The sequence below is a fragment of the Ursus maritimus genome, unplaced genomic scaffold (assembly GCF_017311325.1).
Source record: "Ursus maritimus isolate PB19 unplaced genomic scaffold, ASM1731132v1 scaffold_33, whole genome shotgun sequence".
Taxonomy (NCBI): Eukaryota; Metazoa; Chordata; class Mammalia; order Carnivora; family Ursidae; genus Ursus; species Ursus maritimus.
Genome location: NW_024425897.1, coordinates 23,605,128 through 23,617,686, shown reverse-complemented (window position 1 = coordinate 23,617,686; position 12,559 = coordinate 23,605,128). Strand labels below are relative to the sequence as shown.

Here is a 12,559-nt window from a genome sequence, read left to right as displayed (position 1 = left end):
CCCCCCCCCCCCCCCCCCGCCACAGTGATCAAGATCGGGTATCTGGACATTTCTGCCCCCACACTGCAGTTGTACACTTACGGAGAGTCGAGGACCTGTCCATTCTGGTTTTCTTACAGTAATTAACTTATTTTGTTAAATACTGTGGCAGCTGATGAGCCATGAGTGAAAAGACAAGGAGAGAAAATGAAGCTGAGGCTTTGAAGTTAGTAGAGGGTGGTGCTCGAGAAACTTGCGAATGAATTCGGTGTGGACCAGGCTGCAGGAGGACGGGATTCCAGGATCCTGCACTCCTCTCTCACATCCAGTCTTCAAACCCTCCACATTGAAGGGTGTGGTCTGGATGAAAAGAACTTCTGGAACTCGAGCTAGTGGACCCTTTCTCTAGGAAAAGGCCTTTGCCTTAGATGAAGAAATGGACAGATGTATATCTTTAAAATTTTGTGTGTTTAGTGATTTACGACTTTAACCAAACTGCTCAGCTGTCCAGCAGCTAATTGGTTCGGGTAACATGGACTGAGGGCTTCTTGATGGCTTTTCTGGCTCGCCAGCCAACATTGCCTTTAGGAGACAGGGACAAAGGCAGTTAACGCTGTGGTCAGTTTGGGTGTTCCTGTTCTGTTCGTCCCTCCCCCCAGAGTACTCAGGAATTATAAGGTCAGTGACACTAGGAATGTAACATTTTCTAGCCCGTGACAAGTTTTCAGAACCAGTCACACCTATTATTATATTTCTGTCTTATTGACATCATCATCCATGTAAGTCCAGGAAGTAGGGAGATCCCCCACCCCTGTGCGTGTTGGGGTGTAAGGCTTCTAGGAAAACAAAAGCACCCTGGTATGTTGAACCTGCCAGAACTAGACAGCTAATTCTTCTCTGGGACGGGTCCATTTATTTTCAGACCTAGCTGCCTGCATTTCTAATGTTAGTTGCACTTAAAGTGAATAACATGCTAATTTCTAAGGTGTGAGCCAGCTCCGTATGGAAGGGACCATTCCAGTCTCTGTCCCGTTGCCTGCTGCTTTCCTGGGGCAGCAGGTTTCATCTCAACAAGGATTTTAACATCTTCGATCAAAAGTAGCAGTCTTTATTAATCTGATGTGCTCGCTCTGTCGAGTGGGCTGTTTCGGTGGATCAGCAGATAAGCAGCCGGTAAATTTTCTCTCCCGAGTAGGCTGTAGCCTTGGAGATGGTTTCACACAACCCACGAGGCGGCTGTATTTTAGGACAGTTTCATAATGTTCTACAGTTCTTTCACTGTATTTTTGAGTTTTCAGACCTTTAATTTTGTTAACACGTTAAACAGTCCAACTCTGGAACTGTTAAGTTTTTTCATTTTGGATTGAATTAAGCCACGTTTGCAGGACACCTCGGTATCGTGGGCTTGGATCACAGGCTCCACTGAAAGCCTGAATTTAGTTGGAAGATAGAGGAGTTTGTCACTGGCAAGGTGTGCACTGAATGGGAGATGAATTTGGGCTTTCTAGTAACCTAAGCTTTAACAGTAAAGCCCACACTCAAATTGCATGTGATCTTGGTGATACTTACCCTAAGATTAATTGGTGAGCTAGAGCAAGTGTAGTTCAATAAACGGAGAGATTAACCTGGCTGAACGCATGCCAGCCTCTTGGTCACCTGATCCGTAAGCCTGCTGTATGTAGAGTCTTAACGCAACCTGACGTTTTCTACTGGTAGGAAGGTACAAAAGCTGAGATTTATTCCTCGTCTTTATATTATGGATAGCTTTCAATTTCATTTTATCTGGAGAGGAAAATATACAAATCAAAAAGAATTTCCCAGCAAAAGGAGCCAGTATTTTTGCGAGAAGGGCTGGTCCAGATTGGGAGTAACGAATGTACACACGGGTCTGGGACACCTTGTTCTGCTAGAGAGCAGGGAAGCTGTCCAACCCGTGGGGTGTGTCAGCTGGAGACCCAGCTGAAAGTGTCTCCCACTGGCCGTGGGCAATTTGAGCATCAGGAAGATTACTAATGGCAATTAATTGAAACCTATAAAAAAATACAAATCCATTACTTAATAATGATGCCCCCCCCAAAAAGCTTATTAGTCACGATCAGAGGTTGCTTGATCATTAACTTAGTCTTCTGAAAGTTGGTTTAAGGCTGGGGGGAGATTGCGGTGGAAATAAACAGTCATCCTGCTTTTCCTATATAAATGATTTCAGATGGTCAGCCAGACGAGGCAGAAGCTCATTACAAGAGTAATCGAAGCCAACATATGTATAAGTTGAAAGCAGAGAATAATTGTTAATTTTAGTGTGATTATGGCATTATAGTTGTAAAGTTCTTCCCTCTTAAAGAGACATACTAATGTATGCATGCTAGGATGTCTGAGATATGCTTTAAAATACTTGAGAAAAAAAAAGTCGGGAGGGGGGCACCTAGGTGGCTCAGTTGGTTAAGTGTCTGCCTTTGGTTTAGGTCATGATCTCAGGGTCCTGGGATCGAGCCCCGCATCTGGCTCCTTGCTCAGTGCAGAGTATGCTCCCTCTCCCTCTGCTGCTCCCCCTGCGTGTGCTCTCTCTCTTTCTCTCTGTCAAGTAAGTAAAATCTTAAAAAAAAAAAAAAAATGTGGGGAGTACCTCAGGGAAGCAGGGGGTGGGCAAATGTCACTAATTGTCAAACCCTGGACAAGGTACACAGATTTGTTATACTCTTCTCTCTGCTTTCCCTTTGTGTTTGAAAATACCCTCAATAGGGCACCTGGGTGGCTCAGTCTTTAAGTGTCTGCCTTGGGCTCAGGTCGTGATCCCAAGCTCCTGGGATCGAGCCCTGCGGTGGGCTCCTTGCTCAGTGGAGAGCCTGCTTCCCCCTTTCCTTCCAGCTCGTGCTCTCTCTCTCGCTGTCTCTGTCTCTCTCTTTTAAATAAATAAAATCTTAAACTCAATAAAAAGGTAAATAAAAGATATAAACAGAAATTTGGATGGGTGAATCCTGGAACTTGAAAACAGAGAAATGAGAGTGGATCAGTTCTGTGCAGTGGTTGCAGGTGCTGCGGCGTCACGCGGGGCGCAATCCTCTAGGAAATGCACTTGGGAGACAGAAATCCTGACTCTTGACCTCATGCCTCCGTAGTTACGGGCACTCCAGACTCTGCTGCTCTCTCACACCTCCCTGAGACTGGATTTCTCTCCTGGGTGAAATGGGGGCAAATCTGTGTGCCCTTCACAGAGAGGATTAAATGCATAACGAGAAGGTGGCACAGTGCCAGGCATGCAGTAAGTGCTCAATAAATGTTAGCAAATGCTGCTGAAACATATAGGGTAGGGACAGGAGTGACGTTTTTACATCATCAGTAACTTCAGTCTTTAAGTTCATGTCTATCTGGATTTTTGTTCTTTTTCTCTCTTGAGCCATTTAATTTATTTGAGGAGCAAGTGCAGTCTGGGTTGAGGGCTGCAGTGCGAAGGGCCTGGCACCCCCTGGAGTTGGGCAGTGTCCTGCTCGCAGGGCCTGCCCACACTCGGGGTGGTGAGGACTGTTCTGGTCTTTGGCTCCCAGAACCTAGCGACAGAGGTGCTTCCTTAGTATTTCTTGGATGAATGAATGAATGAATGAATGAATGAATGCACCAACCCACCACTGTGTTATGAGCTAACTTGAGGTCCTGAAGTTTGTGGGTGTTTTTTTAAATACGGTCCTGTCGTGCCGTCGCTCGCCCATTGTGCCCTGAGCTCCCGGCAGGAGGGGGCTCAGTTTCCACTGCAGAGGCAGGAGTTGGCTGAAGCCGGCTCCCGTCCGCTGGGTCTCCGTGTGTGCTCCGTGTGCGGGTGTCCCTGCAGTGATGGGGAGTCTCAGAGCAGTCGCTGTCGTCATCCTGAGATTCTCCTCGTACATTCCACTTGCAAACCCCTGTAGGCGGTGGAAATGTCTGGTTTGGAAAACATCCACCGCGAGTTCACTCCCACCTGGCACCAGCTGGCAGGGCGCAGGCAGCGTCTGTCGCTGTGCCTCCCGTTGGTGACCGTTGCACGTGTCACCCAGAGGGCGGTTTGTATCTGTTTTCTTCCACACCAGCTTTATTTTCGACTACACTTCCCCAGCCCGAATTCAGACAAGGGCACGCGTGTGAGGTGGTGTGGGCACGTGGGTGCTACGCGACCTTCATATGTTAACGCAAACGTCGCGAGAGGGAAAGGGGTCCTCACGTTTCTGCCTGGACGAACATGTCGACAGTATTTTTTTCTTTTTCGTGGGTGTGGGTGTGTGGTCGATGGTCCTGTATTTTGATTTGTTATTGAAGCGCAGTTGACCTGTGATGTCATATGCGTTCCAGGTGAACCACGTGTGATCGGACAGTTGTGTAGATGACTCAGTGGCCACCTTGGTACGTGCGGTCCCCATCTGTCACCTTCCCACGTTGTTACAGTATCGCCGTGTTCTCTGTGCCGCGCTCTCCATCTCCGTGACAGATTCGTAACTGGAAGTCCGTACCTCCTGATACCCTTCACCTGTGTCACCCTTTTCTGAAACACGTTACTTTTCTAGAGCCTCTGCTCTTCTGGTTCTAATACTAACAGGTTGTATTAAAAGATAATGCTCTTGTAAACTCCTGTGTGCTGGTAGTGAATCAAGCACCATGTACGAGGAGAAAGAGGAAAGTTTAAAAAACTCATTCAGAGGTTGCTGCTGTTAACTTGAGTGGACATCATTAGGCTGCTCGTGGAGGGGGGAGGGGCAGAAAGAACTAGAGAATTGGGGCGCTGCCCCACATTCTACAGTCCTGCGTCTCGTTTTTCTCCGGTTATGAGCAGAGAAGGAAACTGAAGTGGAGTACGTGTTTAAAAATGTTTCCTTAGGGGCGCCTGGGTGGCTCAGTCGTTAAGCGTCTGCCTTCGGCTCAGGGCGGGATCCTGGCGTTCTGGGATCGAGCCCCACATCGGGCTCCTCCGCTATGAGCCTGCATCTTCCTCTCCCACTCCCCCTGCTTGTGTTCCCTCTCTCGCTGGCTGTCTCTATCTCTGTCAAATAAATAAATAAAATCTTTAAAAAAAAAAAAAAGAAAAAAAAAATAAAAATGTTTCCTTACCACAGTGAGGCTGTTTCCTGAAAGAATTTCTCTATGGTTAAGAAAAAGGATCATGAGAACAATCAAGAGGTCAGCACACGGTTTCCAGTCTCAGGTAGCTGTAGGCCCTGTGCCGTGCTCCTAAACCGTGGTGGCCCCTGACGCGTTCTCAGGGTCACGGCACGGATCCAGTCACAGACGCCGAGGCTGGAGTCGGTCCTACGGGAGGTGGAGAGCTGGGCCGTGTGTCGCGCACACGAGCGGGCTAACGATATTCGCTCAAGTTAACAGCAGCAACCTCTGGCTGCCCCTTGGACCTCGCTGGGTGTACTGGACGCCGTCCCCACGGAGAGGGCCTTGCGGCCCGTGCCAGCCAGCTCGCCTTTGCTTTGCATAGGATAGCACAAGACTGGCTGTTTCCTCCCCATTTCTAATTGGAGCAATGGAAGGGAATATTGTTACAGAGGAAAGAGTCTTTTTCTGCGTCTCATGCAGCATCCCGGGTGTGTTCTGGGCTCATCGGGGTGTTGGAATAGCTTTATCAGATGCTTGAGCCGCTCTGCACTCAGCACACTGTCCTGGCCTCGTCCCCTGGAGAGTGCCGCGGGTGTGCTGTGGGCGGTCACTTAGAACATAGCACCGTTTACTCACGTGAAAACATCTGAATACCCAGAGGATACGAAAAATGACATTTTTTGATGACTGTCAGTTGTAGTTTTATTTGGCCCTTGCTGGCTGGGGGCTAAGCCAGCCTTTGCGTCCTGTGCAACAGACCACACTTTGATCATAGCCTGTGCTGCTTTGTGCTTCTCTCTTCTAGGACTTTTTTTTTTTAAGATTTTATTTATTTATGTGACAGACAGCCAGCGAGAGAGGGAACACAGAAGGGGAGTGGGAGAGGAAGAAGCAGGCTCCCAGCAGAGGAGCCCGATGTGGGGCTCGATCCCGGAACACCGGGATCACGCCCTGAGCCGAAGGCAGACACTTAACGACTGCGCCACCCAGGCGCCCCTCTCTTCTAGGACTTTCTGACACGCAGGAGACGTGATTTTGACCTGATTTAGACACTACGAGAATAAGATTTCTTTGTAGATGTGTTTTACACAGAGACCAGAGCAGTGGTGCTTAGCTGGGCCTGTGCCTGGGCCTCCTGGAGGGTTTGGCTGATGCAGGGTTGGTCTGAGCGAACCAGCACCCCTTCCCTCAGGTGATCGTAAGATCCAGCCGCCAGGGAGAAGCACTGCTGGAGAGCAGTCCAGCGGCGTGCTAGAATTAGGGGCTTCGGGATGCCAGTGCCTTTCCGTGGTCCCTACGGAGATCTTTGCTCACAGACATGCCTCTGCTGAAGATGGGAATCCTGCTTCCAGAATTAGCCTTAGATCCAATGTGAGATGCCCCCCCCCCCCGACTCCATCTCAGAGGACTTTATCAAGGGAGCGTGTCTGCATAAAGGATTCGGAGCATTTGTTGCTTGACCTACACAGCTTTTCCCCCCTTCCTCATTATGTGGTCCATCTTACTTGCTGGACCTGGCCACAGTGACTGGCTTTTGGGGAGGGGTCTCTGATTCAGTCAGCAGATCCTTACTGAGTGATCCCCGCTGGGTGCTTGGCACACCAAGATTGTGCCGATGGTAGAATTCCTATGGGGGAGACCGTGAGCAGGGAGACAAACCCCCTGCTTCTGATTGCAGCCCCTGGCAGCGGAGACATGGGTGCTCCCCACCATGAGAAGGAGCCCGTGGGAAGAGCAGACCTGAGCTCCAGAGGCGGTGCAGGGAAGGGCTGGGGGTGGGCGCTCTTGGAAGTTCCCATGGTGGGCAGGTGGGGACCAGGGCCCCCGGCACCCCAGCGATGAGGGTGTGCTAAAGTCCCTTCCATTTATGATGACTGAGTTTAGGTGACCATAGGAGTCTGGGCCTAACTCAGGGCCCAGTAAATGTTTCTTGAACACAGACTTAAGACTGAGTCAGAATCCTGGAGTGCAGGGAGCCGGGGGCCTGACTGGCCTTGAACACCTGCGTCAGAGGACACTGGCGTGCTGGGGGGTGGGGCGTAGAGAAACTCCTCGGCGGTTTCTTGCTCTGTAGTTAAACTTTAAACGTTGAGGTACTTGTAGATTCACAAGCGGTGTAAGGAGGACAGACCCTGCGTGTCCCTCACTGCCCCCCGCCCGGGGAACCCCTTGTGGAAATCTGCCCCCCCCCCACAGCCGGGGCATTGACCCCGGTCAGGATGGGGGAGCGCGGGGCGTCCGTCCCCGTGAGCCTCCTTCCCGAGGCCCTTCCCCGGCCACTCACCTGTCTCCGTTTCTGTGACTGTCGTTTCAAGTGTTGTACACACGGGACCCCCGAGTGTGTGACCCTTGGGCCGGCTCTCTCCACTCAGCGTCATTCCCTGAGTCTCATCCGAGATGCCACGCGTGTCGGCCGTGGTTCTTCGAGACGGGGAGCTGGGCGGTGGCGTGGGGCGGCGGCGGGGCTGCGGCTGTGACGGGCGAGGCCGCCTGGAACGTTCGCGTCCAGGGCTTTGTGCGAACCTAGGTTTTCATTTCCCCCGGGTGCGTGCCCAGGAGGACGGTTTCTGGGTCGCATGGTAGTTTCATGTTTAGTTTTAAAAGAAGTTGCTGAACTGTGCTCCCGAGTGGACCGTGCGAAGTATGTTTGTTTGTTTGTTCTTTGAAATGGCTTCACAATAGAAGGAAAGACTCCTGTGCCCTCGGAGCTCGGGATACGACGCACAGGGCGGGGGAGCTGCTGGGGGGGCCCTTCCGGAGCTCTGCACTGCCAGGAGCCCCGTTTACGTGAGGGCCCCGAATTCTCCCTGCTGGCTAAAAGCCGCGAGAGAGGAGAGCCTTCTGCTCTCGGTTCGTGGTGCTGAGCTAGGGGCTCCATCTTCTATCTTAATTTGTATCCTTCATGTAAATTCCATTTTAAGGCGAGCCTCCTTTTTGGGGCCCTGGGCCCAGCTCCGGGTGTGGAAGATACAGACCATGTGTCTGCCGTAGGGAGCCCCCCGCCTGAGGCCAGAGCTGCTGTGTTCTCTCGCTTCCCCGGGACGGGCTCGTGACCGGGTGCGCGCGTGCGGTGGGGGCGCGGGTGCGGGCTGCGCCGGGAGCCGGGCTGGCCCCCTGGGTGGGCCTGGCCAGAGCAGAGGCAGCGCAGTGGGAAATCTGCACCCAGACCCTCAGAGGAAGGAAGTCATGGCGAAAATAGCCTGGGTGGGTGGCAGCAAATATCAAGGGAAAACTGGCGTCAGGTTGCGGGAAAGCTACGAGAAAACAGCACAACGGGGCAGGACCGTGCGCTGTGGAGGCTTCAGGTCCACACAGTGAGGTGGCTGTGGACAGGCTGTGGTGGCAGAGGCCTGACACTAGCTAGTACGGGTGGTGTCCCATGTGTTTGGGTTTTGGGGTTTTCCATGTTAAGTTTTGTTAGGAATTCTTTACCTTGTCTTCAGACCTGTCCATTTTCCCCCTCACCCTTGTGGTCTGGGCACTGGCTCTTTTGTCCCTCCCAAATAACACCTGGTGGGCAGGTCAGCCCCCTGGCCCCAGCTTTGGATCTGGATCTGGGAGGACTCCCGCCTTCCCCTCAGTCGAGGAGGAGCGAGAGGTGGGCGTGGGAGAGAGAGCAGGGTCACTGTAAACGGAATTCATTCCCAGGGGGTGTCGGGCTTTTGTGTTTGATCTCTAAGCCTGATGATTGAGCCTGAATTGACATCATGCCAACTGGTTCTCCGCTGCAAACTTCCTCTGGAGCAGCAGAAACTGGTTTTGAACAAATCTAGCCCGAAGTCTTTCCAGCTGTTGATTCCTGCAAGCACAGTGGGGTCGTAAGGGATCCCAGCCACAGCTCGCGAAGCAAAGAGCCTGGAGAAGTCACAAGACAAAGCCTGTCTGCAAATCGTTGGAAAGGAAGTGGCTTTGCTCTTTAAGAACAGGGAGCTGTGTCCAAACTAGGAACCCAGGGGGGCTGGAGTCTGGGCGGGGAGTGGCCCTCATGTGGTCTCAGCCGTGGTCTCTGCTGGGGACCAGCCCAACGGAAGCAGATGTGGCTGCTCTGGGGGGCGGGGCTCGGGAGCCTCGGGGGACTGGTCTGGAACTAACACCCGTTGGTTCTCATCATCCTGTGTTCCTTGCAGACGCAGAATGTTCAGCTCAGCAAAGAAATGACGCTCGCCAGCAACCGGAGCCTGGCAGAAGGGAACCTTCTGTACCAGCCCCAACTGGACTCCCTGAAAGCACGTTTGACCCAAAAATACCAGGAACTCCAGGTTCTCTTTGAAGCCTATCAGATAAAGAAGACCAAATTAGGTAACTTTGCCAGGGTGATCCTTCAGGAATAGAGTTGAGGGAAGGGCACATGTTCAAGCTGTTGGGCTACCGGGAGAGAAGTCGTATTATGGAAAAATTTCAGATTGAGACACTGGTCAATGCCGCAAAGAAACAGTTTATATACAGCATCAGTCCACCTATTTAGAGAGGAGACTTAACCACTTCTTAAACAAAATTTTACCTTCTCCAGCCTAGAAAAGTAATTTTCTGAATCATGAGATTTAACAAACATCTCCTCCTGCGGAGTTAGGCCCTCAGAGTCAGTGCTGAGAAATACTCCTCGTGGGGACGTTTCATTGTAACGTCACGCTTAGATTTACCGTCATTACGAAGAGCTGTAGGAACTGAGTCTTGAGTCCTGAGTGCTCTGCGTGGCTTTGGAGGGGGCTGCGGTGAAGAAAAGGTTAAAAGCCTTGCCCTTCAGTGAGGTGGACAGGAGGTCTGCTCTCCGGACTCCCTCTCCGGTGTGCGTCCCTGCAGTGAAGGCTCGGGAAGGCCTGCCCAGCCAGAGGAGTGCTTTCCTGGCTGGGAGCACGTGCGTTGTAACATAAATTGGTAAAAATCACCTTGGGAAGAGTTGTGTGGCCAAACCCACCTGAAGGAAGCCTGTGCTCACTGATTCAACCAGTCTGCCCCAGGTGTGCCCCCGGCAGACGCTCGCGGCTGTCCACGGACAGGCCCAAGAATGTTCATGGGGGCGTTATTTGTAACAGCTGAGTTGGGAGACCATCTAAATGTCCACATACAGCATGCGGCGTCCCTGAGTTCTGGTCTCTGCACAGTGGACATTGAGGGAAACGAGGGGCTCTCAGGTTCCCGGCGTGGGCTGGAAGGAGCCAGCACAGAGCGCACCCTGTGTGATGCCCTCTTGTGAAGTGCCCAGCCAGGCAGGATGTGGGCATCGGGGCCGCCTCGAGGGCGGTCTCCAGGAGCGGGCCTGGAGCCTTTGAGACTGTTCTGTATTCTGATCTGGGGGGGGAGGTTATACACTTGTAAAAATTGAGGTCCCAGGCTTAAATTACGCCTACTTGATATAGTTACCACTCAGAAATACAAAGGAAATCTGCGTGGGGTGGTTCGTGTTACGTCATGTGTTGGGTGACAGCCCTCTGTAGGACCGACAGTGACATGGGGTGTGGGATGCATGGTGCAGCCCCCAGTCTGTCCCCTGTTTTGTCCTGTGTGCTCTTTCCTCTCCTGGATTCTAAGGCCTTGACTTTCAGCTTCCTGGGAAGCCAGCTATTTACCTTTCCAGTTAAAGCGCGCCCTTCTCTGAAAGGAGGATGGCACGGAGTCTGGGGGGGCATGTCGTTCTGAGGGGCTGGGGCCCGGATGCCCCCTTCTCTCCTCATGCCTCTTGCTTCTTCCAGATAAGCAGTCTAGCAGCGCTTCCTTGGAGACCCTGCTGGCGCTCCTGCAGGCAGAAGGGGCCAAGATCGAGGAGGACACCGAGGTAAAGCCAGCCCGCGTGGGTGCAGTGCCCCAGGCCGCAATTCCCGGGGTCTGGGCCGCTTTGGGAGCCCGTGGGCCAGTCCCTCCGCAGCCAGGAGGCTGTAACGGGTCTGACGCTCAAGCGACCAGTGCGCATCGTGGCGCGAGTCCGTGCCGGTCCCGGGGCCGCCCATGGCCGATGTACCATCTTCTGAACCAGCGGGGGGAGGGCAGAGCCTGTGAGATGTGGCCCGTGGAGCACTCGAGGTTAGAGCCTCACTAAGGCGTACGGCCCTGAGTCAGGGTCCAAGGTTGCACAGTTGTAGCAAGCTGAGGTGGGCGGCGGCCGCACGTTTCCAAGTTAGCCCCTGTGCTCGAATTCACCCACGGGCTTGGGTGGGGGCCCTGGTGGGCATGAGCTTGTCTCCATCCTACTGACCCTGTACAGGGCATGTCTGTCAGGGTGCAGCCGGTGGAAGGAAGGAAACGGACTGCAGCTGGCTTGGTGAGCGGGTGGGAAGTGGGTACGGTGGTTTCTTCTGGCCTTGAAGCCCAGCAGGTCAGGGCTGCCGAGGGGCCTGCTTCCTCTACGGTGGGCTCCTCCTACGGCCTGCTGCCTCGGGCAGCTCGGGGGGTGCGGTGGGCAGCCAGGACCAGCTACCTCTTTCCCCTTCTCTCTGCCGGGGACTGGGGAGCCACCTCTGAGGTCAGCGGGGGCTGCAGTGGGCAGTGTGTGGCGGGTGGGGTAAGCAGGGGACGGGTGATGGAAGGAAGCTGGGTGTTGCCTCTCCCTGGGTGGTGAAGGGGGCTTCCTTCCCCAAGGGCTGGCCTGTCCCTCTAACCAGCTTTCTCCTACTTTCAGAACATGGCAGAGAAGTTTCTTGATGGAGAGCTTCCTCTGGACTCCTTCATCGATGTCTATCAGAGCCAGCGGAAACTGGCCCACACGCGAAGAGTGAAAATCGAGAAGCTCCAGGAGCTGGTGCTGAAGGGGCAGAGACTTCCACAGGCATCAGCGCCGGCCCCGCTGCTGCCCAGGGTGCCCGAGCCGGCGCCCGCTGCCCCCCTGCCCTACCCTACCTCGGAGGCCAGCGGGCCCCCCTCCATGCTACCTCGGCGCATCCCCCCGCCACCGCCCCCGGTGCCTGCAGGACGTTTGGCCACGCCATTTACTGCTGCCATGGGCTCAGGACAGGCCCTCCCGTACCCGGGATCCCAGTGCCCACCCCTGCCCCCCCGCGTGGGCCTGCCCCCCCCACAAGGATTCTCCGCACAGTTCGTGTCTCCGTACCCACCCGCTCTTCCCCAGAGACCCCCGCCCCGGCTGCCTCCACACCAGCCAGGCTTCATCCTGCAGTGAGCCGCCCCGTCCTTCCTGGGAGGCTGCACCTGCCGGCCGGGGCTCTGCACACACAGGCTTCAAGGAACAGGGTGCCGGTGCCCTGGGCCAGCGCAGCCATTTGATTTTAGAACTGTAGGTCAGCGGTAAGTAGCCGTAGGCCCCGGTTTTGTGCCCGGGGGTTGTGTGTGCAAGGCCTCGGCCTGGCATCCCCACGGTCACGTGGGTTTGTTTTCGGTATGATTTCTAAGTCTTGTAATGTTGATGGACTCCTTTAAGTTTGGGGGGAAACATCCCTCCCTTCCGCGTAGAACTGGGGTCCTCCCGTTGCAGCTTCACTTAATGAGCATGCTCCATTTCTGCTGTGTGTGCAGAAGACCGGGCCGCGCGGCCTAGCCCACCGCGCCAGTCGGGGGGGGGGGGGGG

At 53.8% G+C, this 12,559-nt stretch overlaps 1 protein-coding gene across 2 annotated transcripts in view; it reads left to right on the top strand.

The window, feature by feature from the left end:
* The window catches only part of VPS37B (VPS37B subunit of ESCRT-I), a 24,108-nt gene extending 11,555 nt beyond the window's left edge, over positions 1-12,553 (top strand). Inside the window, exons 1-4 of one of the 2 annotated variants that reach the window (XM_040619989.1) lie at positions 7,912-8,100; positions 9,171-9,342; positions 10,734-10,816; positions 11,657-12,553. In XM_040619989.1, coding sequence (XP_040475923.1) covers positions 9,198-9,342; positions 10,734-10,816; positions 11,657-12,154 — 726 coding nt within the window. In that variant the 5' untranslated portion in view covers positions 7,912-8,100; positions 9,171-9,197 and the 3' untranslated portion in view covers positions 12,155-12,553. Of the gene's footprint in view, positions 1-7,911; positions 8,101-9,170; positions 9,343-10,733; positions 10,817-11,656 lie in introns of those variants that run through there. The other variant, XM_040619988.1, reaches the window with a different exon arrangement.
* Positions 12,554-12,559: the final 6 nt, after the last annotated feature.